At 38.8% G+C, this 25,882-nt stretch overlaps 1 protein-coding gene across 1 annotated transcript in view; it reads left to right on the forward strand.

The window, feature by feature from the left end:
- The window catches only part of Cybb (cytochrome b-245 beta chain), a 35,493-nt gene extending 26,875 nt beyond the window's left edge, over positions 1-8,618 (forward strand). Inside the window, exons 10-13 of the mRNA XM_075958341.1 lie at positions 499-661; positions 2,012-2,158; positions 4,746-4,870; positions 6,048-8,618. Of these exons, the coding sequence (XP_075814456.1) occupies positions 499-661; positions 2,012-2,158; positions 4,746-4,870; positions 6,048-6,174 (562 nt within the window). The 3' untranslated portion in view covers positions 6,175-8,618. The remainder of the gene's footprint in view (positions 1-498; positions 662-2,011; positions 2,159-4,745; positions 4,871-6,047) is intronic.
- Positions 8,619-25,882: the final 17,264 nt, after the last annotated feature.

The following is a 25,882-nucleotide window of genomic DNA, read 5'->3' on the forward strand; positions in this document are numbered from 1 at the left end:
CTGGCTGTGCTTCCAGAAGACCTGGGTTTGATTCTAAGCACTCACAACTATTTAACTTCAGTTACAGGGGACTCACTATCACTTTCCTTTTTCTAGCCTCTATGAGTACCAGTTATGCACCTGGTTCACAGACATACATGCAGGCAAACATCCATACACAATGAAAATAAATCTAAAGGTAGGGGTGTGTGTGTGTGTGTGTGTGTGTGTGTGTGTGTGTGTGTGTGTGTGTTGGGTGGAGAGAGAAAGAAGAGAAAAAGTGGGAAAAAGCTCATGGTAAGCTAGTAAAGGTTTTCAGTTAGATAATCATTTATAGTCTTCCTTTCAGCCCCAGTGGTGGCATTAAATGACTTACAGGAAAGCCATTTTATAGAGACTCCCCATAGATACACTATCTCAGCAGATTCAGCATAGCACACATGTCCAACAACAGCATGTATTCTACTTCCTGTGCAGATTAAGGAACACCTACAACTATCCCTTTCCCTTTCCGTTCAGGATAGCAGTTGATGGGCCCTTTGGCACAGCCAGTGAAGATGTGTTCAGCTATGAAGTGGTGATGCTAGTGGGAGCGGGGATCGGAGTCACGCCTTTTGCCTCCATTCTCAAGTCTGTCTGGTACAAATATTGCAATAATGCCACAAATCTGAGGCTCAAAAAGGTAAGTTCCTCTTATTCTCTGGAGGGCCTAGATTAGATCCCATGCTGAAATGCAAGGCTTTCAGAGATCAGGGCAAGTGGGGGAAGGTTTGAGTGACTGCAGAGAGGCAGACTTCTCCTCAGAGGATTGTCAGATAAATTCATGTGCTTGCATATAAACAGACCAGTTAACAAAAGTAACATGCTGTATTTGTTTAGCAGTATTACAAATTCAACAAACTTGAGAAAACATTTTTTTCTGTTTTCAATTTTTTCTATTTAATGACTGAGCCATATCTCTAGCCCCATCCTACCTTATATAATGATATTAGATTATATAATGATACTGACTCTATTTTCAGCTTTTCAATACTGCTGTTTAGCAGAATAAGGTGGGAGTCGTGGAACTTTTTACTTGCCTGTGGATGTCTCTTGGGGATAAATTCCTAGGGGATTGTTCCATGTCAATTACTTGATGAAAGACGTCTTGGTAAATCTCAGATTATTCTAGTAACTGTTAAGATTGGTTCTAGTAGGGACATTGAGGTTAGCTTCATATTTCATTCTTTTATCTTATTTTTTTTCTATGTGACAAAGGTATGAGTAAAACTAATTTTCCCCCTAGGAACTTGGTGGGGGGTTTGGCAGTCCCAGGCAGGGAAGTCCTATAGTAGCCACTGTGTTGATTTCTTTGGTCATTTTCAGAGCAGATACATAGGAAGCCAGGAACTCTGGGAGAGAAGTAGCATCTGACACAGGGAAGCTAGAGAACCACAAGATGGGGATTAGCTATGTATTAACTAAACCATCAATTTATTGATTTACTTTTAAATATTTTAATTTATGTGTGTGCTCATCTGTGTGTGTACATGCGTGCGCACACACACTCATGCGTGTGTGTGCCAGATATATAGAGGTGCTGCTAGAGGCTAGAAGAGTGCAGATGCCCTTGAGAAGCAGTACCAGGCAGTTGTGAGCCACTTGACATGGGTGCTGGGAACAGAATTCCATCCCCTGGAAGAGCAGAAAGCACTCTTACCCACTGAACCAACTCTCCAGTAGTTTCCAAATGCTACTTCCTGACCTTTGTGCTTGAAGGACAAAGAAGGTTTATGTAATAAGTCCACAGTGTGGTAATACACATCTGTAACCCCAGCACTTGAGAGGCAGAAACAGGAGGATGCCGAGTTTGGAACCAGCTCTATATTAAAGAGCCTGTCTTGAAACAATGGCAAATACCATCAGATTTCTGAAACCCTGTTTCTAGGCCTTGTGGGCATCATGAAAAGGTTGAGAGCATTAGAAACCCATTCTTTGAAGGTGATAAAGACTACCCCTTATATAATCCGATCTGTGTCCCCTCCTTCTCCAGATCTACTTCTACTGGCTGTGCAGGGACACACATGCCTTTGAGTGGTTTGCAGACCTGCTGCAGCTGCTGGAGACCCAAATGCAGGAAAGGAATAACGCCGACTTCCTCAGCTACAACATCTACCTTACCGGCTGGGATGATGCTCAGGTGAGGACAAGGAGACAGCTCTCAGGCTTTCTTAGCATGCCCAGAGCTTGCTGGCTTCCTTTTACCTATTGGTATGTTCTGTGCACAGCATTTTTCCCCCAGGGACAGCTAATGGATTCAAGTGACCCAGCTTGCTCACAGTCACTCAGTAGCGCCGTCACAATATTTAAACCATTGAGACTTGATTCCAAACTAAGGGGCCTGTGCTGACATTAGAACACTGTTCCCACCAAGGAGCAGGAATCTCAAAACACAAAATGGAAATGAGAAGAAAAGTCTATCCTTGTCTTGTACATTAATTTATGTTATACATGTTTTATGCTATATTCAATAAATTTATATGCAGTCAGCTCTCCGTCTATCTGAGGTTCTGCTCTGTATATTTCATTAACCTAATCAAAATGTTTGGGATAAAAGTAATCATACTGAACATATACTGTCTTTTTCTTGTAATTGCTCTCAAGTACAGTATAAGAACTAGTTACATAGGATTTACGTCGTCACAAGTGTCATGAGTATCTAGATATGATTTAAAGTATGTAAGAGACGAGAACATTTATGGATTTCGGGTCATACAACTAATGCTTTGCAGAGTCTGAATTCTGTTCCAGGCATTTGTTGTTGCTGTTGTTGTTGTTGTTTTGTTTGTTTGTTTGTTTTTGAGACAGGGTTTTTTTCTGCCTAACAGTCCTTGCTGTCCTGGAACTCACTTCGTAGACCAAACTGCCTCAAACTCACAGAGATCTGCTTGCCTCTGTCTCCAGAATGCTGGGACTAAGGGTGTCTGCCCCCACCGTCCAGTCCCCAGTTTTTAGTGCTTGTGTGGATTGTCTAATTTTATTTGTCAAATTTATTGTCTCATTAGAGTCAAAAGCTTAGAACTGAGTAGGTTATTTGCTTAAAGGCATCCAACAAGTAAATGGCTGCCTGACTGCTCCGGAACCTGCAGTCAGCAACTCTCAGCAATTTGTTGTTATTAATAATAAATAAAACTACCTATATAATGGAGAACAATTTGGATATATATTATATATGGATGTGTGATGAAAAATATTTGGAGACTACTAAAATAAAATAAGTTAGTTGTCTTCAACTGAATGCAATATATCCTCCCTCACAGAACACTTAGCAATATAAACATCTTATAGTTGACAATGTTAAGAAATTCTGTATGAAGCCTCAATAGGGCTTATAATGATTAGTTTTAAATGTCAACCTGGGAGGAGATCAAATTGGCCTAGGAGCATATCTGTGGGGGATTGTCTTAGTTGCTAATTGATGTGGAAAGATGCGGGCCATTGCCAGTGGCACCATTCCCTGGGCAGAAAGTCCTGAACTGTACAGGACAGGAGAAAACTGCATAGAAGCAGAAAGCAAGCATCTTGCGTGTATGTATTTCTTTCTGCTCTTGACTGTAATATGACTAGCTGTTTCCAGTTCCTTCCACCTTGCCTTCTCCACAATGGTGAACTGTAATCTGGAATTGTGAACCAAATAAACCCTTTCTCTCCTAAGTAGATTTTATCAAACTTTATGACGTCAACATGAAAGGAAACTAGGTCAGGTTCCCTGGAGTATACAGTTTGCTTTTCTTAGAAGGCAATACAATCCTTGAAGGCAAAAACAGAACTTTTGAGTCAATCAAGGAGGAAATAGATAACTTTAGTATTATTTGGTTTAACCTTGCAACCAGCTAAAATTTGCTCTATGTGACCTTGAGGTCAGGGTGTGTCTAAGACTGGAAGGAATAAGTTTACCTCTTAGCTTTGTTAGCTTAGGGCCAGGACGGAAAGGTTCACTGTGTTCCTGTCATTGGTGTCCCTTTGGCTCCATAGCCGTTCAGAGTCCCGGCCCTTGGTTCATCTTGAGCCCTGCCATGACTCACAAGCAGCTGCAGCTCTAGATCACTTACTGAAAGACTGGGGCTGATTTCTTTTTGACTCAACAATGGGAGATCAGCACTTGAAAATGAATTACAAGCAGCTGGGAGATTTCCTGTCATAGCATTTAAAATTCATCTCTTTTCAACTTTTCTACTCCCCGCCTACACTAACTGGGCCAGCAGTGAAGGTCTGTAGGCACCTGGGCCACGTTTCATCTGGGGCACAGTTATTCTTCTCATTATGTTATATCATCTTTATATTCTATTTCCTTTCTCGTTTACCTTCAAGTTTAGGTTGGCCTTATTTGGATTGCAAAAGAGGATTTTTCACTTTAATGCAGGGGGTGTTTTGCTTCAAATGTTGTCTCTTTTACACCCGAACTTACAAAGCTTTTTACAAAGGCACCTTCTGTAAAAGGAGTTACTGACCATTGATTATACCATTGTCTCATAAAGCACTGACTTATTGATATCCATAAGTCTAGCATTGAATCTTGATTGCAGATGGGTAGAGAGGACCCTTTCATTCCCTTTCTTCAGGAATAGATATCACCCCTTATCATCATAACCTGTTTGTGTGTGTGTGTGTGTGTGTGCGCGCGCGTGCATGTTTGTGTATGTGATGAGTGGTAAGAGCTTGTTTTGTAAAATGTGTGTTATACCATATTTTTCTGTTTTTTTCTGAATATATGTCCTTTGTAACAGGCTAATCACTTTGCTGTACACCACGATGAGGAGAAAGATGTAATCACAGGCCTAAAACAAAAGACTCAGTATGGACGACCCAACTGGGATAATGAATTCAAGACAATTGCAAGTCAACACCCTAAGTAAGCAGTGTGGTCTTGAAACTTGTGGTCTGCCAGAAAGCAGCAGCTCTGAGCACTGACTGTCCTTTATAGTCTAAAAGTTAGCATTAACATTTCCATAATACTGTAATGGGGTTGAGTTCTTCTCCAACAGATGTCTGATATCTCCAACTTTAAGAAACAATCTTTAAATCATAGCAAAATTATGTGGAGAGTAATCCTCTCAACGTCCTAATCCAAGCTGCATCATAGAATTTCTCTAGTTTAGTTGCCCAAATTTCCCTAGTGTATATGTTTAAGAAGTGAGGACTGCTTATGCTTATTATTAAGAATATTATACCTTCACTTTCAGTTCAAGTGTCTGAGTCAAATCAGAAGTTGACAGATGACACAAGTTTCTTTCTGGTGTCACTACAGTTTTATCCATCATGAAACCTTGAGGAAATTCCCTTGTCTCCTAGAACATGTGAAAAACTCATGAGCTTGCCATAAATATATCTTTTTAAATAGATGTGGCAAACACTTTGACTTGCCATGGCAACATCATCTACAAATGTGTTGTGCTGCATGCACAGCTGTTTTGATACACATGTGGCCCATTGGCCCCAGGTTTGGTACAGCTGCTTTATTTGGACCATGCTTTCCGCTCTTTGAATGGCACATATATATCTTGCTATGTTTTTACATACAGGCTCTGATTTATTAGGTGTGAAATGGGCCTAGGAACCTGCATTATTAAAAAAAACATGGTGATTTTAAAAAAAATGGCGTGAGGCCACATTTTGAAAAGCAAGGATTTCAACTATAAAACTTAAAGGGATGAAGCTGCTGTCAGAGTTGGGGTACCCAATGAGGGTTTGTTACTGATTTTAGTATACTAGAAAGATTTGGGTGGGGGACTAGAGTCCTCTAGAAAAGTACATTGTTGCTTCACATATTAGCCCTGATATTCTTGTGGTAGAAATTTCCAAAATCTCTATTTGGATTTCATTTTCTGGGGGTATCAACCACTTTTGAGTTTTCCAGCTGAGCCTACACTCAGAATTAAGCCTCCTCCTTGTGATCAATGTGAACATTTTTTTTTCTCATTTGTAGAAAACATAGGACTAGAAGGGGCTCTACTTCATAGAAAATTTACCTGCATACTTTGTTGTTCAACTCATGCCAAAGCCTGAAACTTTCTTTTCTTTCTCAAAAGCACCAGAATAGGAGTTTTCCTTTGTGGTCCTGAAGCCTTGGCTAAAACCCTCAACAAACAAAGCATCTCCAACTCCGAGTCCGGCCCTCGTGGGGTGCATTTTATTTTCAACAAGGAAAACTTCTAACTCGGCTCTTTCATGACGAAATAAGTGTATGCTGCCAAATGCCCCAATATTGCTGGTTGACTAGATGAGCCCCATTCTCTGAAGAAAGGAGGAGGAAAGGAAACGATGATGACATAGCCACCCCCTTATAAGAATTGCAAAGATTGCTTGCTAGGTCACATTTGCATGGAGCTTCACGGCCTTCACAGCACTTTTACAAACATTATTATGTTGCTTTATGTCACATTTCCCTCTGCCATGCCAGAAGAGGGTTAGTCAAGAATTATCTGGGACTCATTTTTGGATAAACAATAGAAGCTCAAATAATTTCAGCGCCTTCCTTCACATTCAGAAGCTGAAACCCGATCTATGCCACTTGACTCCATGTGTGGTAATCTTTTCGTATTTAATACCAGGTTGTCTCAGCAATCAATTTTTCTGCCCTCTCCTACGAGAGAGTACTACAAAGAGTAGTTTATCAATCCTCATTTTTGTTTCATCTTTAACATTAGTTAGCATTATGCAAAAGGAGAGTGATTTTTATGGAAGAAATAATGATGCTGGCAGTGACTTAATACTTTCTAGTGACAGTATTGACATGGAAGTGCTTTCCAGTTTACCAGCACAACAGCTTAACTGTGTCAGAGATTATTCCTACAAAGGAACATTAGACTGGCTGGAGTTAAGGTAGCAGTCTGCATTTAGCAAGGTGCTTGGCAGAGTGGGGTTCAAGGTCAGTTTATTGAATGAATGAGTGAGTAAACAAACAAATGGAAACATTTAGAACTACACAATGTCACAGGGGAATTAACTTAAGATCAGAGACAAAATTATCCTTCTGTTACTTTTACAGATCAGAGGATTCTGATTCCCCTGGGGGAAGAAAACAGAATATGAACCAGTGGGATAGCCTGGTTTAGTGTATTTACCCTGCTGTTATCTGGAGGCAGGGGAGATGAAGTCAGAGACCTAAACTCCTATGATGCTGCTGGCTAACACTTCTAGTCCTAGTCCATAAGACTGAAAGAAAAACACATCTGTTTATTGCCAGAAATGGTCTGTTCTAGCTAACCCTTGTGAAATTTGAACTGAATTCTAGCAAATGTGTATCTGATAATACGTATCCTGCTTAGAATCCATTTATTCTTTTTGATTTAATGCCTACACAAATAAATCTCATGTGTGTATATAATAAGTTGTTTTTACTACAGTATTTTCATCACCACTATTACCAGCGACACCATTTTCCAGAAATATAAATCATAGAAACTGTAACCCTCAAATAGTGAAATCACACCCAATATTTGATGGGTAGTCAGAAGCACAAAACAGAGTCTAAATCACTGCTAGAATAGTCACAAGTTCTTTAAAAATAGTTATGATTGCCCCACCACCGAGGACACAAATATTTATAGCTATACAGCTTTGGCAATGAGGAATAAAGAGCAGAGGAAAGGGCAGAGGTCTTAGTGCAGAGAAGGGGAAGTGTGGAAACAACAGAAGAGAAAATACAGTACACTCAAAAGGAAGAGGCAGGGGGAAGGGGTCTCACAGTGGTCATGTTTCAGCCTCCATTTCTGTGGTGTATATATTGCATGTAATTGAAAGAGGCATTCAGAGTCATCTTGTTTTGACTTCATATAGTGTTGAATCTTTTCAATTCTGGTCCAAATTTTGATGTTATGCGGGCATTTTGAAGGGACTAGATGAAGTGAGAGCTCCGATGTCCCTTATATTACTTTTCTGCCTGTGTTCTGCTAACATCCTTAGAACACTGAAGGTTGGATTCAGCAAATAAGATCTTCCTAGATGTGCACATGGCACCACAATAAATGTTCCTCCTTAGAAAGGTTCATCCCCTTCATGTTGTACCCTAGACATTAGTTCAATCATTGAACATATATTCTCTTTGTATAATTAAAATGAGTAAGATACTGTGTGCATAGTTTTAATTATTTGGAGCGAAGTTTGAGGTAGAGGGAGACATCAGTTACATGGAATTTGAACATATGTCCCCAAATGCTATTAAATAATGTCTCTCTGTTTGTTACTCCAAGAATGTCTCTCCAGTTTTCTAAAGACACACACATAGTTCCCAAAATAGAGATCCACCCTGTGTTATTCTGGTTATGAGATGGAAAATGAGTGCAATGTGCTTCTTGTTTGAGAACTTCCTTCTTTTTTCCTCCCAAGCCCCCAGCTCCCAGCTGCCAGCTGCCAGCATAGCTCTTTCAGCATTTATTTCTTGGAATTTAGTAACAGATATTGAGATTTGTATTTAGTAACAAGTATCAAATGAGAAAATAAGGCTATACATGCTTTTCTTAGTTTTTCTTGTTTTTGCAATATTGTGTTTATGAAATTTGAATACTTGTAGCCATTGTATATGAATAGTTTGGGGGAGAAGATGTTCTGGGAATAACTTTTAAAAACAGCTATTAAAGCTTGCTTAGGTGTTAAATCCAGTATGGTTTCCTTGTGTCTGTGTTATTGAACTCAAGGGTGAATCTGGCTAGCAGACATCCTGTCTTTTTGCAAGAGAGTTATTCTAATGAGTCCATCAGTTACAGCTGTCACTGTCTAGGTAATGCATGGAGCTGTGAACACATGTTTTCTGATGTTATCATGGATGAAAAGAATAGTACCTAAGGCAAATGGTAATAATAGAAATAGCAAGCATTTATTGAGCTACTACTATACCAAACATTTTTTGCATACCTCAGGTACTCCCTCAGCAACGTCACAATGTAGACATTTTAATCTTAATCTTGTTGATAAGAAAACTATCCAAGGAAAGATAATTGATAAGCAAGGGTCCTACAGTTAATGGATATGTATGTCAGTGATAAATTCACATTTTCTAGCAATAGGGTACATGTCCACTAGCATATTAAACAAGGTTCGTGGAACCAAAATATGCACTGAGAATGGTTGGATCATGGCAGCAGTAAAGACCAGTATCTTGGTATGTCAATGAAAAAATTTGGATCCATCTTGATTTTCACTTTTAAATTAAAATAAAATAGGATGCTGGAGGGAAGAAAAGGGGCATAGAAGTGATGTAATTTTATTTAAAATATGGAAAAATATATTTTAAAAAAGAAGTGAAGATCCAGGTGTTCTGATGCACACATGTAATTCGAACACTCAGGAGGCTGAGTCAGAATTAGAAATTCAAAGCCAGTTTGGCCTATATATCCAGACCCTGTTTTAACCTTACAAAGAAAAAAGAAAGCTTTAGTGACTCAATTTAAATTTACTTTTTATATATTTTTATGTCTTTCATAAAATAGCCATCCATTGTTTGAAGGGTGTGTGTGTGTGTGTGTGTGTGTGTGTGTGCTTGTGCACATGCATGCACATGTAATAAGTTTTCATGAGGGAGAAGTGAAATTAAAAATGACATGATTTCTCAACTTTAAGTGCTGTTCTGCAGAACAAAAAAAAATTCTGGCAGTAACTGGGCAATCTGACCACTGGTAATTTCTAAAATGTGGAAAAATGATCAACCAATAGTCCATCTTAGAATATTGAAAATAGATTAATAACTAAGAAAACATAATATTTTAAATTGTACAACAAAGAACTCAACCCCCAAGTAACTGTTTTGTGGCTAAAGGGAAGTACTAGGAATAGCAATGTATGAGAAGAAACCACTGGGAGTTAATTTTTGGGATTTTACCCTGAGAACTATTAGTTGTGCTTGTCTAATTTTGGGGAAATGCCCCAAACATTATATTCTGAAACTTTATCCTTCAGAGAAGATTACACAAACCTTATTTATATGAAAAAAATCAAGTTCAAAACATCTTCACAAATCCTATAATCACATTAGATTTAATAATCTACAGGATTTTTCCATTCTGTTAGATCACTTGATTGCTAAGCATCACTTCCCCCTTTCAGTTACACAATTCCCACTTGAGTAACAATACAATTGCTAGCAAAAAAACATCTAAACATTACTCCTCAGAGTCATAGGCGTACAAGCCAAGATACAAGAATAAATCATCCATTTTTTTCTAAAGATTGTAGGCCAAATTTCAGCTTGTGCTTGTGTAGATTTATAAGGAAAAATATCATCTGAACATCTCTCACTGTGAATTGTGTATCTATTGGTTGAAAACCACCATGGTACTCTATTGACATAGAAGTTAATCCATACCTGGTGTGTAAAGGTCAGCGGAGCTAGCTGATCCTTCTGTGTTTCAGTGGCAAGATCGGCATCAGTTATGGCCAAAACATCACACTCAGACATCTGTGTTGTCAACTACCTGACACATTTATTACTAGCTGCTCCATTCTGCTGAACATCTGGTAACTTTCTGAGATCAAAGGCAACAGCAAGCTTAACCATAAGCAAATTACAAAGGAAGTCAGCTTTAAAGCCTTTTGGAAATTAAGTATGTTTTCCCTTTATAAAAAATAATCAGCAAACTTTACTATTTGGAACATATGAGATGCATTAAAAAACACCTCTACTTTCTACTTAAGGCTATCATATATCAAAGGCTAGGAGATGGGGGTAAAAAGAAAAGTGAAACAGATGTATCATCATTAATTAGAGAGAAAAGTGGAATATAAATAGATCATTTTATTGGCTCTTAAAGAGGTGAATAATGCTTAGATTAATTACAATTTATCCCCACATATACATTTCTCTCTATATTCACATCATCTGTCTGCAATGTAACTTTGTATCTCTTTCCATTAATAGAAATATATCCTTTAAGTAGTATATTTAATACATTGGCTCTGTAGATCTATACCTTTCCATTAATAGAAGAAGTATTCCTTAAAGTAGTGCATTTAGTACATTGGATCTTTAGATCTATAATGACTAAAACATTCAACTCAGCTCAAAGTGAGAAAAGTCATAAGAATGTAAATGTTGATATTCTAAATTTACAATTAATAGGCAAATCACAGAAGACCTAACCATAAATAAAATGAAATACAAAGTTATTAATTGTGACACCATATAACTAAAGGCATAATAGAGGAGGTGGGGTATTGGCAAAAGTTAAGGGAGAAAAATGGTAGACACAGGGGCTGAAGATACAGTTCAGTTATAAGATGCTTATTGCTCTATCAGAGGACATGGTTTCAGTTCCCAGCACAATATAAGATAGCTCAAAGTCTGATGCCCTCTGACCTCTGAAAAATTGGCAAGTCAGTGGTGCACATAACTTCATGTAGGCACATGCATACACATAAATTGTAAAATATCTTTTAAAGTGATATATGTGGGGGGCTGAAAAGATGGCTCAGTGGTTAAGAAAACTGACTGCTGTTACAGAGAACCTGGGTTTGATTCCTAGCACCTACATGGTGGCTCACAACTGTCTGTAACTTTAGTTCTGGGAGATCTAATGCCCTCATCTAGCCTTTGAAGGCACCAGACATGCATGTGGTACATAGACACACACGTAGGCAAAACATCCATACACATAAAATACAACTGTAAAATTTGTCACTGTTGTAGGGAGAGGTCTCACTTGTTCTTTTCGGCCACCCGGCTAGATTAGCCCCAAAATAACCACACAGAAAGTATATTAACTAAATTACTGATTGGACCATTATATCTAGCCTCTTATTGCCTTACTCTCACATCTTGATTTTTATTAATCTGTATATCCTCATGTGGCAGTGGCTTACTGGGAAAGATTCAGCATGTCTGTCTGGCAGCTCCATGGCATCTCTCTGACTCTGCTTTCTTCCTCCTAGAATTCAGTTTTGTCTTCTCTGCCTACCTAAATTCTACCCTATCAGGCCAAGGCAGTTTCTTTATTCATTAACCAATACAAGCAACACACAGAGGGGACTCCCACATCACTTCCCCCTTTCTGTTTAAATAAAAAAGAAGGTTTTAACTTTAACATAGTAAAATTACATAGAACTGGTATCAAGCAAGAATGACAGTTACAATATTTTTATTTACTATCTTTTATCATAACTAAGGAAAGCTATAACTATAGCTATCTATTTATTCTTTAACTCCATCAAAGCCTCCAGAAGGATATAATATTACCTAAGTAAACAGGAAGTACATTGTAAGCAACTCCCAAAATCTAGAATTGACAGAGACGTCTTGCTGCCTGGACAGTCACCCAAAGTTTTTTTGTACATTGGGGCATCCATCTTTGGCCTTCAGGCCCATAGTAAACAGCAGAATTTTTCATGGAGCAGAAGATTTCAAAGTTCAGTCACTTTCTTCTGTATCCTGCAGAATGTCTTGCAGAGTCTTTTATGAAGCAGGAACCCTGAAGGATCATCTCACCTTTAGTCAAGTTTAGTAGTCATTTTTTTTGCAGGTCCTGCATGTCCAGTTTAGCAATTCAGGCAAGAATAGTTTCTTGCCCAAATGGCTAAGGAGTCTCTTCAATGCCCATCTTCCTTTCAAAGTAATTGGTGCTGCCAGAAGCAGATGTGTCTCATTGTCATGAAAAGTCCTAAATTTTTAAAATATTTAAATGCCATATTTTGAAGGTCTCTGAAAGATATGAAGAATAGCTAACTAACTGAAATATATCTCTATACATCTAGAAACCTAACTGACATGACTACAATCTTGACTACTACAGATGATTATCTATTAACGTATATTTCTTAATTATACATTTTTAAATGAACTACACAATCACAATATTTTAATCAAGAGCAGAAATATACATATAACAAAATTGACCTTAAATTTGTATCAATAAAACAAGATCCATACAAATGCAAATCTTTATAGCATATCCCCCTTTAAATGTAAACAAATAATTATAAATAATATTTGGGAATATGGGAGTAGTTTTGTCCATATTGCTTCCTGCTGTTTGGGGGCGTTGTTAATCACGTCTTTCATGGTTTATCCTGTGTGCTAGGTTCATCTCAGTGATCAGTTGGGTAAAGCACTTTTTTGAGGGTGTTCACGGTGACCTTTCAGGGAGGATGATCTATCATACCATATTACTCTGGAAGTATTTCATTGGTTCTCATCTTTTGTGGAAACAAAAGAACCTCTTTTCCAAAGCATCATAGCCTTAGACTCAAATTTTGAAATCAAGATACCTTTATAATATACATTCAGGTTTAGCTTAGCAGCCCATACAATTAAATGTCTCTCTGCACTTAGCTCCTTTACAGTCAAAACTCTAAAGAAACACAATAATATACATAATCCAGACTCTCTGTGAATTTTCCATCTTTACATGGTTTATTTTTTTTACTCTTTTTAATCTCTGACTGTCTGTACTTTGTCTCTTTAAAGACTCTCCCTTTTTTAAAGCAGTAACTTTATTTTATGACTCTCTATACTCTTTTTCTTCTCTCTCCCAAGTCTATGTACATTTATCCAACACTGTGACCCATTTAGAGATCTTTTATGTCAGAATCTGTCCTCTTGTGAATTTGTAATTTTTTTACTATCCAGGAGCACTTTTTTTTTTTTGCTTTTTGAGACAGGGTTTCTCTGTGGCTTTGGTTCCTGTCCTGGCAACTAGCTCTTGTAGACCAGGCTGGCCTCAAACTCACAGAGATCCACCTGCCTCTGCCTCCTGAGTGCTGGGATTAAAGGCGTGTGCTACCACCGCCCGGCCAGGAGCACTTCTTAAAATGTTAAGCGCTTCTTAAAAATTTAAGTTGTGCCATTAGTAGGGGTAATATGGTACCACCTGTTTGCCTGCCTAGTCTTTAGCTTTAGCTTAAGCTGTGCTCTTACTATGATAAATATGGTAGGCCTGTTTGGCGCTCTACACAGTTCAGCATGGCAGAGCCGCTTTTGCCTCTGAGCCGCTTGTGCCTGTGAGCTGCTTGTGCCTCTGAGACACATGCATTGCCCTACTTCTGGGCACACACGAATCCATGTTTCCATCAAGCAAGCCGTAGTAGCACTTTACTCACAAACCCCCATCCAAATGTTCTCTCTCCAGTAAGAGACAGAGGTTGCAATAGCAGCATAGCCCAGAAAGCTGGCATTTTAAAACTTACACTTTATGTTGCAGCTGCTGAGTCAGGAAAATCTCTCCTAAAGGAGCTGTGACATGCCTCCAGCAAACAGCAAAAATCTGTTAAACTCTCTATATAATTTTTTTTGTTTGGAATTTCTTTTAAAACCCTTTCAAGTTTTATGTGGAGTTAGTTGACCATGTTGGAGCGCCAATTGTTGTAGGGAGAGAGCCTACTTGTTCTTCCCGGCCAACCAGCTATCTTAGACTTCCTTTCTGTCCTTCTGGCCCTGTGAATTCAACCCACCTCATGCTTTGTTTTATTTGAGATAGGGTTCCAATTCCTAGGAATTGAATATATGCCTCTTGAAGAGGCCAATCTGGATGCCAAGATTCTGGAGTAATGACAGTCACATCCATACACGAGTCTAGTAGTCTCAATTACAATGTTATTTATATGCACTCTTAGCTTTGGTCTTTGAACATTTGTAGAAGTCTGCCAAAATATATGTTTCCTATTTCCTCCTGGAGTTTTTGACTCATCCTCCAGGTCTATTCAATCATGCAGAACAGTATGGTTTTTTTACAGTAGGCACTGGATTGTTTAATTTTCATGGTGAGACATGTTCTCCACAACGACTTGAAATGACTGGGCCTTGTTTGACATCGGGGCCTGTGAGAGGCCCCCCAAGGAGTTTCCTGGTGGTATCGGGTTGCCTTGTCTGTCTGTTGTTGGCCTACATTCATTAGTTCAATGTCAACTTTTGCTACACCTCCTACATATATGAGAAGAATGAATCTTCCTATTCTTGCCATTCCTAGAGAAAACATTATTCCTAGGAATTCCTTCTCTACAGTCCCTTCTTAGTTGTCCTATTCTTCCAAAATTAAAACATTTGGCATTTTGGTGTCTCCTCATACCATTGGAAATTGCTTCTCCTACCCAAGCTTCAGTACTATAGCCAAATGTTTCAATATTCATTGTTTGCAAGATCCATTCATCTATGGATGCTGATCTGACCTTTAGAGACCCAAGGATCTTCTTACATTCTAAGTTGGCATTTTCAAAAGCCAAGGATTCAATTAGTACACATCTAGCTTCAGGGTCTGTCAATCCTAGTTTCACAACCTTAATTAATCTTTGTAAGAAGTCAGTAAAGGGTTCTCTCTAGCCTAATTTAATCCTAATATATGACTCAGCCCTCTTTCCTAGTTTCTGAATCCTGTCCTAACCCTTAAAAATGGAATAGATAGATACAGATAGATAGAAAGATAGATAGATGATAGATAGATATATTTGTGTGTGTGTGTGTGTGTGTGTGTGTGTGTGTGTGTGTGTAGTACCTGTGTATAGAGAGACAAGAATGGAAAGCAATTTCTACTTCTTGTATCAGTTTCTATTTTAGTTATGATCTACTTGTGCCACAGGAAGTTAACTAACCACATTCTGGCAGAGGGTCCTGTATTGAAGTGTTTATGGGCAGGAGAAATAGAACTTGATGGATTAAAAAAAAAAGGATAAAGTTGGGTAGATAGGGAAGTAGGGTAGGTATATGAAATTCTCAAAGCATAAGAATATTTTTTAAGTCTCAATAAATTGAAGCAAAAGAAGTTATTTTATGGCCATATTTCATGACCATTGCATATTGCCTGGGTATAAGGGACTTGTTGAAGCCCTTATGGACCTAGAGTCCCATCTTCCAGCTGCTACTATTATCTAAGAACTTTATATATTCCATCTAATTGATTTTTCAGAGCAGCTGTTATCTCTGCTTTCTAGGCCAGGATGTTGCAGCATTGAAATATGAAGCACCTTTTCTGCTCTCACACACATAGATCACATTAAGATTAAAATACAGTGTGTTTTCCCACAAACTTACCTTATGGCATCACAGAAAACTGATGAAGGTTAAATGTAAATGAATTGAAAGGTTGGCATTTGTGGGAAAAGGTGGCTAGGAGTTGATCTCCAAAACTGACCTTAGGAAATACTGCTAATTTAAAGCTATAATTTTACTTAGTAATGGCATATAAAAGCAAAATTAGGTCACGATGTTAAATAAATTGAAAACTAAATGAGAATAACACACCTCTAATTTAGTAAATCAATTTGACAAAATGCTTAAAGCATTATCTTTAAATACAGTGCAGTGTGTGTTGCTTCCAGGTCAAGGGCCACTGTAGATCCTGGTTGGGGAGGAAATAGGAAGCATTCCAGCTGTGCAGAAGCTGGGTAGAGATGAGCCTCCTGCAAGTCATGTCCATGAAAGAACAGACCCCTGACAACTTACAAAGAAAAGGAAAAAAAAAGCTTTTTCTTTTTGAGCCCCTGATAACTGAGGACTGTTTATCATCACAACATAACCTAGATCAGGAGACTGATTAGTATGTTTGCTTTTAGGGCTAGGTCTTCTCGTCCAGCATAGTTTCTGAGATAAGAAGGTCCAACACACGACTCATTGGGATAAATTCAAGTTCTCAGCAGAACGAGGTACCTGTGTGAAAATCTTCATCCTTTCCTTTCCCAGCTTTTAAAAGTCTATCACCTTCCTATTCTACCATCAACCTCAATTTTCTTTGTAAGACAACATATTTTCAGTGTTCAGAACTTTCTCCTCTCTATCCTTTTAGGTTCATTGGTCAGGGATACAGTCCATTGTGTCAGGGAAGGTATGGTAACAAGACTCAACTGTTTAAATTCAGGAAGCATAGAATTATGAATACCTCCTCCTTTGCTCTCTCAACCCCTAAAGCGATGGCTACATTGCTGTCCCCCAAACATAGTGATTGATTTCACTTCTATGTCTTTACATTTACAATCCCTCTGCCTGAACTAATTTTTTTCACATATTTCTGTGGTTTTCTCTCACTCCTTCAGGTTTCAGCTGGACTAGAATTTTTATTAGAGAGGTCTGCTTTGACCAGTTCATTTAAAATAGTAGCCCTGCTACTACCTATTCCTTCAATCACTTAACTTTCTTCCACCCAGTCATTTCTCTCCATCACATGTTAGCATCTTGTTATATTGGTCTATTGTCCACTCCACAGGAATGCTAACAAGTAAGTAGTTTTGTTTGACTTCATTTTCTCAGAGTTTAGAATGGTATCTTATAGTGGTATATTATTTATGTTTTAATAAAAAAAGCTTGCCTAAAGGTCAGTGCAAAACAGCCACACTAGTCAGTCATACAGGCCTGGCAGTGCTGGCACACACCTTTAATCCCAGCAGCTACACTAGTTAGCCATAGAGGCTGGGAGGCAGTGGTGCAGCCTTTAATCCCAGAACTAGAGAGGAATGTAAGATGGGAGACCAAAGGTCTCCGTCTCATTGTCAGGATTTGTGGAGGCAGGATCACCATTTTGGTCTGAGATAGAGGTAAGAGCCAGTGACTGGCTGCTTTGCTGTTCTTATCTTCAGGTTGAACACCAATATCTGTCCCTGGGTTTTTATTACTTGTGCTACATCTGGAACCCAATGTTTGAGGTGTGAATTCATGAAAAAGCTGTTTGCCTGTGGCTTCACCACCACCAGCATAGGTTGGAGCTATACGCAGCTGGAGTCACTGCTCTACCAGCTAGGTTTTTCTTTTTTCTCTCCCAGTGGGCTCTCCCTCAACCCCCTTCTCAGGCTGCTCCCAAAATAGATAGTTGCTTTGAAATTCAGTCAGGCTTTTACTGTTCTACGCAGCAGAAATAAGTATTACATCTTAACATTGGTGGCAGATTTGGTGAGAAAATTAGGAATTCTTAAGAGAAGAATTAGTTAAAAGAGAGAGTTTTTTTTCCCCTTTGAAAAGTGGGAAACACTATTACAATGGAGGGATTTGAACCTCTGTATGATAATATACTGGACAGTTTGAAAATGGAGCATTAAATGAGAGGATATCTAATTTAGACAGTATTTATGTCATGTCAATTGTAAACATTATCAGCATTATTATTTTTGTTTTGTCACCAAAAAGGTGACTAATCTGAGTGCTAAGATACAGGTCTTAGAACATCCTAATAAAACAGATCACAGAGATATTCAAATCCAGACAGAGGAATTTAATGAACAGCCAATTTCAGCATTGCATATAAGAATAGAGAGGAAGAGCCTAAGCTTTTCAGATAATTAACCTTAATATATCCAGCAACCTTACAATAATTGCCAAATGGCAGAGGCTCTGTTACAGCTAACTGGACTCCTGTGCCGATGTTAGATGTAAAGAGAATCAAGGAAACAATATTCTCATATGGCAGGCATTCACCGTTTGTGAAGCAAATGTTAAACTCGTGGTCAGTTTGTAATATAATTATCCCTAAAGACTGACTGCTTTGTTTTTCTGATCTTCAGCTTGAACCCCAATATCTGTCTCTGGGTTTTTATTATTTGTGGTTTTTATTATTTGTGCTACAATATCTAGTACACAGTGAACACCTATTTAAGTGCTGCTTGTAGAAGGAGACCAGGGAAGGTCTGTGGAAGGGGTGTTGGAAAAGGCCTCTGAAGCAAGATTACAGCTGAGAGGCTTCTAAGGAAAGCATCAGGATTCTGGTTGTTTCTCTGAGAGAACTGTGACAAACCAAAGCAGGCTGTTGTTTTAGTACATGTATTGAGGCCTGTGAAAAGGGGCTCCAGCCTGAGTTTAGAGTTTGACATAGTCTAACTACTTCAACAGAGCGCTATTCTATAGGAAAAACTGGGCATCTATGAATATCCATTGTAGGTAAGGGGGCAGAGAGGAGAAAGCTGTCATTTTGAATCACATAGAGACTAAATTTCAAGTTTATGCTTCAGTGCACAATCAATGGCACTCTTCTGTCCCCTGGTGGTAGCAATACGAAACTACATGAGGAGATAAACTAATGATGTGTATGTAAGCAAATATTTATTTCAAAGCAAGTTTCACCCATACATGTGCAGTGTGTGTGTGTGTGTGTATGTGTGTGTGTGTGTGTGTGTGTGTGTTCTTGGAACTCTTGAGATAAAAATCTCCAAAATAACCCTAACAATTTTTCCTTACTTTTCCAAGCTCAACATCAAAGGAGCCAGTTAAACAGAGGGTATGCTTGAGTATAATAATCCAGCTTTTAGTCTGGGCAATCTTCTCTCCTAGCCTTCTGCTAAGGGTTTGTGGAAAGAATTTCTGCTGTGGCTAGAGTACTGGCAGAGCATAAGTAGCCTCAAAGTGCTCTCCAAGTCTAGGACCTACCACATATGATGAACCATTTTCGGGATTCCCAAGGAAGATGTCTACACCTGGACAATCTGGCAAAGGAGAAAATCAGAACACAAAAGAGTAGATTCTGTTCCCAAGAGAGAAGCAGAAGAGAACCTTTACAACTCTATGAAGGAAGTGAAAGAATATTGGAAAGGGAAAGAATCAAAGGTGTAACAGAGAGAAGCAATCAGAATGCAGCCTCTGTTGCAGTTCCCTGGAGGTAGGTCAGATGAGGACTAGTAGTCAGATCAAAGTCCAGTTCTGTTTGAGCACATCAGTACAGAGTCTGGGTATTTTCACATTAGTTGCCCCCCTTAAGTTGATCTGCAAACTACCAGTGCTATGGTTTGGCTATGGCATGCCCTCCACAACCCCTCACGTGGCGAATACTGTATACCCTCTACTGGTGGGACTGTTTGTGGAGGCTGTGAAAAGTTTAGGAGGAATCAGTTCACAGTGGTCACTCTTTGGAATAGTCCATCTGGTCCCTCTCCTGTACTCTGCTTCCTGTCCACCGTGCTAAGAGACTGACTGCTCTACTGAACTTGGGCTCTCAGGATGTTCTAGTCTTGCCTGAGGCCCATCAATAGAGCATAGGCTGCTGAACTTGGGCTCTCAGGATGTTCTAGTCTTGCCTGAGGCCCATCAATAGAGCATAGGACCATGCACTAAAATAGTGAAACCATGAGCTAAAATAAACCTTTCCTTCTCCAGTCTTTCTCGTGGGTATTTTTTAAAATAATATGAATAATATTATTTTTTTAACAATGAGTGGCTTATACACTTAGGAACCACCAGCCAAAGTAGTAGCATTAACAGAAGAAAATTCTGAAGTCCCACTTCTGACTCTTCCCTGAACCCTCCAAGATGAAGAATTAAGTATTTGGATTTATTTCTTTGTTTTTTAACATTAAAGTTTTAAAAGACCTACCCTGCCCTCTTCATTTTCTAAGTGAATTAAGTGCAGCTTAGAAAGGTGAAACGCTGATTTCCCCATCACATAAGCAATTGCAGGTAGAGTCACAGCTGCAATGTGGGCCTTCTTATGTCCATCAAGAGCTACCACTGGCACCGAAGAAGCAACATTAAGGAAATAAATGAAGCAGATCCCAGTGAACAGTGCTCACCATGTTTACAAGTGTTTCATAAAACTTTATTCAAATCAACAAACGAGGAAAAGATCCTATAGCATCCTTAGTGATGCTGTTGCAAGTTTTGGGACAAGCATGATCTCTCTCTCTCCTCTCTCTCTCTCTCTCTCTCTCTCTCTCTCTCTCTCTCTCTCTCTCTCTGTCTGTCTGTCTTTCACACACACACACACACACACACACCATATAATTATATATTAAGAGAAAGACAGATATGATATCCCAAGCATGCTCCCCACAAAATCAGGCCCATTTTTGTGACTTTTGTACTTTTTGGAGAGTTCGTTTGAACTGCAAAGAATTTCACTCGAGATTGATAGCTTCCAGAGCTGGCACACATATGTGCTATGTAGTTGAAGTTGGATTACTTTTCCTATTATTGTGATAAATGACCTGATGTGAAGAACTATAAGAAGAGGTTTGGTTTTGGTTGATAGTTGTAGAAGTTTCAGCCCATCACTGTGAGAAGGGTGTGGCAGAGTAGAGTAGTTCATTGACATCATGGTGGCCTGAGAGCAGTGACAGACAACACCTGTGCTAGTATTCTCTGGTTCTCTCTCTTTCTATTTAGGGCCTCAGAGTTGGACTACTGTTGCCCACACTCAGGGCATATCTTTACCCCTTTGTGAATTTCTCTCAGGAAATACACATGTGTATTTCATCAATCCGGTACACTTGCCAATGCAACCAGCTTGATAAAACTTAATCATCACATGGGGCCGAAGAGAGGCTCAGCAGTTAACAGCATGTACTGTTCTTGCAGAGGACACAAATTCCCAGCATTGGGCAGCTCACAACTGCCTATAATTCCAGTTCCAGGGACATCCACATACATAATTTAAAGCAATAATCAAAAGAAATCTTTAAAAACAATCACAAGGGCAACTTGTTACTTTTACATGTCTTAAATGTTTTCTCAAATATCAAAACAAGTTATTGTTTTAAAATTACAAAATAAAACAGTTCCTATGTAAAAAGACAACTTTATGACCATCCAATAATTCTTCTTTTAGAGAAGACTCTCTACATGAAAACCAGGGGATTTGGCCAAGATTTTCACGGGCAGATATTTTGTAAGAGTGGAACATAGGATACTACCTAAGAGTTCAAAGTGAATAAACTATAAGCTAAGATCAACAAGGAGACTATACACACTGACAGGGAAAAATTCATAAGTATGACATAAAAAGGAAATCTTGGGTAGGGGGGATGGCTCAGCAGGTAAAGACCCTTGCTGCCAAGCCTAATGACCCAAGTTTGATCTCAGGAGCCCCACATGGTGGAAGAAAATAACCAACTTACACAAGTTGTCCTCAGGCCTCCCTCCAAACATGCAATGGCACAATGAGCCCCCACCCTGCCCAATGTAACATTTCAAATTTCTTATCTTATCCTATTTTAAGATTTACTTGTTTGTATTTTACATATGTGGGTGTTTTGTGTACATGTGTGTATGTGCACCATGCATGTGCTGGTATCCATCCAGGCCAGAAGGGGGCGCTGGATATCTGGAACTGGAGCTACATACAGTTGTGAGCTGCCTGCCAGGTGGGTGCTGGGAGTTGAAACAGAGTCCTCTGGAAGAGCAGCTAGTGCTCTTAATCACTGAGCCATCTCTCTAGACTTACATTTAACAAACTTTAAAAGGAGCAACGTGCAGTTATATATCTCATATAGCTGTAAAAATAATATATTCATCTACTCATATCAATGCAAACCAGTAGCCTGAATCATGTACAACAAAATACCAGTTTTTTACCCTCTGGGAGTAGATTCAGATGTGGAAGACAAAGAGGAGGCAAGATGGAAGTCACATAATTTGTTAGACCATTATGGCACTAAAGTATACTGTTTTACATAAAAATATAATCACGAATTCTATTTAAATTCATTTAAAAGTTAATAGTTGTTTAACTACTTGAACTTGGGTAATTTGCTTTATGCAAAAAGTATGAATTTCCCATTTGTTCTCCATAATTTATCCCTTTTCCTCTTGGTGAACACTCTGGCTTTCTTTTTCTGTCTGCTTTGGAAAGCCTTGTTATATAGCTCAGACTGACTTACAACACACCGTGTAGCTAGGAAGTTCTCAAAGTTGCTATCCTACTGCTTCAACGTCCTCTGTAGAACACCAATCCTGGCCTTATTTTTATTTTTAACTCGTTTTAGGAATAATATCAAAGAGAAGAACCTTATTTGCCCTTTCCTTTTCTGAGCCATGCTATTAGTTCTGTGGTGCTGAGCTAAAGAACTATTCATATGATAGAAGCACAAAAGAATTGACAGATGTCACGAAGCTGCCTCCAGAAAAAAAAACCTACTAATGAAAAAAACCCTACTAATGATTTATAGGCCCCTAATTCTGTTAGATATCTGGTCCCTATTAGCATGGTGACAACTCTGACAGATGCATCCACTGTTGACTTGTTACTGAGCCCACACTGTAGCTGATTTCACTCCCTGCTCTTTGCCCATTGACTATTGGTAGAAGAGGCATGTGTGAACAGATTATACAAATAACGGAGGTCCCAGGATGGTGCTGGAGAGGGGAGTAGAAGGCTAGAGCTACTAGAAACTGTAAAATTGAGCCAATCCAGTCAAGAGTTAAGGGATCAGCTTAATCCCCATTTATGGTGCTTTTTCCTTGTTGTTTTCTATGCACAGAATTCCTGTAGCATTCTTGAATTTCTCTACTCCTTCATGCCTGCATTCTTTGGGAGGTGGAGGGGCTTTGTCTCCACTTCTTTTTTGTACGTGGTTTCCCAGAAACATCATGTTCCTACCTTCATCTGAGTGAGGATTCTCATACTGGAATTTAACACGAGAAAAGACCAGTTGGCTCAGGAAAGTCCTAGTATAGAACTGAAATATAATATTTTTCTATTATTCTATCATTCTCATCTCCTAAGTGATTTGCAATTAATGGAGGGGTCTGGACATGGTTAAGCACACCTGAAATGCCAACACTTGACAGTCAGAGGCAGGACGGTTGGATGGCCTGGACCACATAATAAGAGCCTGTCTCAGAAAGAAATGAAAAGGGGAGAAAAGGGATGTAGGAAGGGATAGAAGAAGGAGAGTGGAAACTATAGGGAGTAAGAAGAACACTATTGGGCTTGCTTAAGCCAAAAGCCAATATTTAAATGTTTTTAAATTCAAAATTTAGTGAGATTTTTTTCATATCATAATCATCACGTGATTTTTTTTTAAGGCTGAGAGAGTATGCACACCTGAGCCTTCATGCCTTAACAGTACCAGATGATGGAGCTGAAGCGCAACTTCCTGTGAACTAGAGCATGTTCAGGCCAGTTATCATTGTTCTACCTAGTCTGGAATTTCCTGGTGCTCACGTTGAGAGTCCACTGGCACTAGGAATCATGCGCTGAGAAGAGTGTTAATGGAGAAACACTCCCTGGAAGATGCTCACATCCTTCATTTGAACCCTGTGGGTCTGTTTATGGTAAAAGGAACTATGCAGGTGTGGTTAAAGATTTTGTAGTTGGAATAAATTATTGAGTGTAGCTGACGGATTCACAGGATTTTTAATAGGACAAGATCAGGCAGAAAGGAAAAAAAAACCCTAAACCTCAGAGGTCAGAGATGAGATCTGATGCTCCTTTACTGGCTTTGAAGATGGACGCTGGAATCCATCACAAAGTGCAATTAGCCCCCAGAAACAAGAAAGATGACTAGAGCTTACAAAAAGAGAGCCTGTCTCAAAAGAAACCGTGAAAACAGGGACTGGAGAGACGGCTCTGCCTCTAAGAGCACTGGTTGCTCTTGTAGAGGATCAAGATCTGATAGCATGCACATCTGCGGTGGCTCTCAACTGTTTCTAACTCCAGTTTCAAGAGATCTGACCCCCCCTTTGGGCCTCCACAGGCACCATCAACCATGCAAGAAGTGCACAGACATGTTTGTAGACAAAACAACCATGTACATAAATCAATAAGTAAACCCTTTTTTTAAAAAAAAAAGTGAAACCAGGCCAAGAACAGTGGTAGAACGCATTCCAAAATGAGCACAGAGCTTCATAAGAATAAATACATCTTTTTGTTTGTTTGTTTGTTTGTTTGTGTTTTTTTGAGACAGGGTTTCTCAGTGTAACCTTGGCTGTAGCTCTGGAATTTACTCTGTAGACCAAGCTGACCTCACACTCATAAAGAACCACCTGTCTCTGCCTCTCAAGTGCTGGGATTAAAGGTATGTGCCACCACCACCTGGCTAATACATCTTATATTGGATGAATGTTCAAAAGTATTGCATAGAATACATGGAACATGAAAGAAGGAGGAAGGCCTATCAGAAGAGGAAGGGAACCAGCAAGGGAACAGGGAAAGGGGGATGGCAATGGGAGAATCAGACATAAAAGAACGGGTGTGACACATATTATGAAAATGCCATAATGAAACACAGTACTTCTTATGCTAAACTAAAACATTCACCATATAAGGTAGAAAGTTAACAGAACAATTTAACAATGGACATAGGATTTTTAGCCATAAACACAGTTCCACCTTTTGAATCATAAAACAATTTCACCTTGGACAGATTCCAGCACATGAGGAAAGTAATTTCAGTTCATCTTAAACTTTGCTTTGATATGTGCCATAAAAGAGACTTAATCACTTCTCCCAAAATAGTCATATATTTCCTGATCCTTTCTTAATAACTGTTACCAAGAATATAATAGCAGGACTTTTACAGTGCAACCCTAAGATCGCTATAAAATGAATGATGAATGCAGGCGGAGAAACCCACCCAATGACTCATCATTAACACCCAGCTTGGGAAGAAGGACGGAAAAGTGCTCTTTAATGAGATGTTGCCATTATTTAGGCAGTCAATTAGGACTTTGCAAACAGAAAATTACAGCTTTGCAGAACATTGCAGTTAGTGCTTACACTAACTGAATTACATGGATACTAGAGTATTACATGCAAATACCCTAATTTTACTTAAAATCCCTAATATTTTTAAAGACACAACAGCTTATTTTCATTTTGACAAAGAAGACAAAATTATTTTCTAAGAAGAATCATTAAAAATGGTTATACTATGTTTTACACTAACTTTAAAGAGAAACTTTGTGTTAAAAATTACAAATAATTTTTAAAATGTATAATTATAAGAAGCATGAACTAGAAGCTACGGTTGTATTGTAATGGTCAAGACTCGATTTGCGTGGCAATATTTTTGAGACGCAGTTTTGCTAGGTAGCCAAGTCTGGCCTCCTAGTGTTGATCCCCTGCTCAGACCCATGTGTATATTAATGTATTTACTTTTGCAATGTATTTCTATGACCCCACATTTGTTTCCCTCCTCCATTCATCCTGCTTGGAAGTTATTAAAGTAAAGGCAATGAGTTATGAAGCAGAGCCAAATGTTAAGCACAGTAAGATAGTCTTTATTATAATTGAACTAGAAACAGCAGAGAGCAAGC

Source organism: Microtus pennsylvanicus, chromosome X (assembly GCF_037038515.1).
Source record: "Microtus pennsylvanicus isolate mMicPen1 chromosome X, mMicPen1.hap1, whole genome shotgun sequence".
NCBI classification, from domain to species: domain Eukaryota; kingdom Metazoa; phylum Chordata; class Mammalia; order Rodentia; family Cricetidae; genus Microtus; species Microtus pennsylvanicus.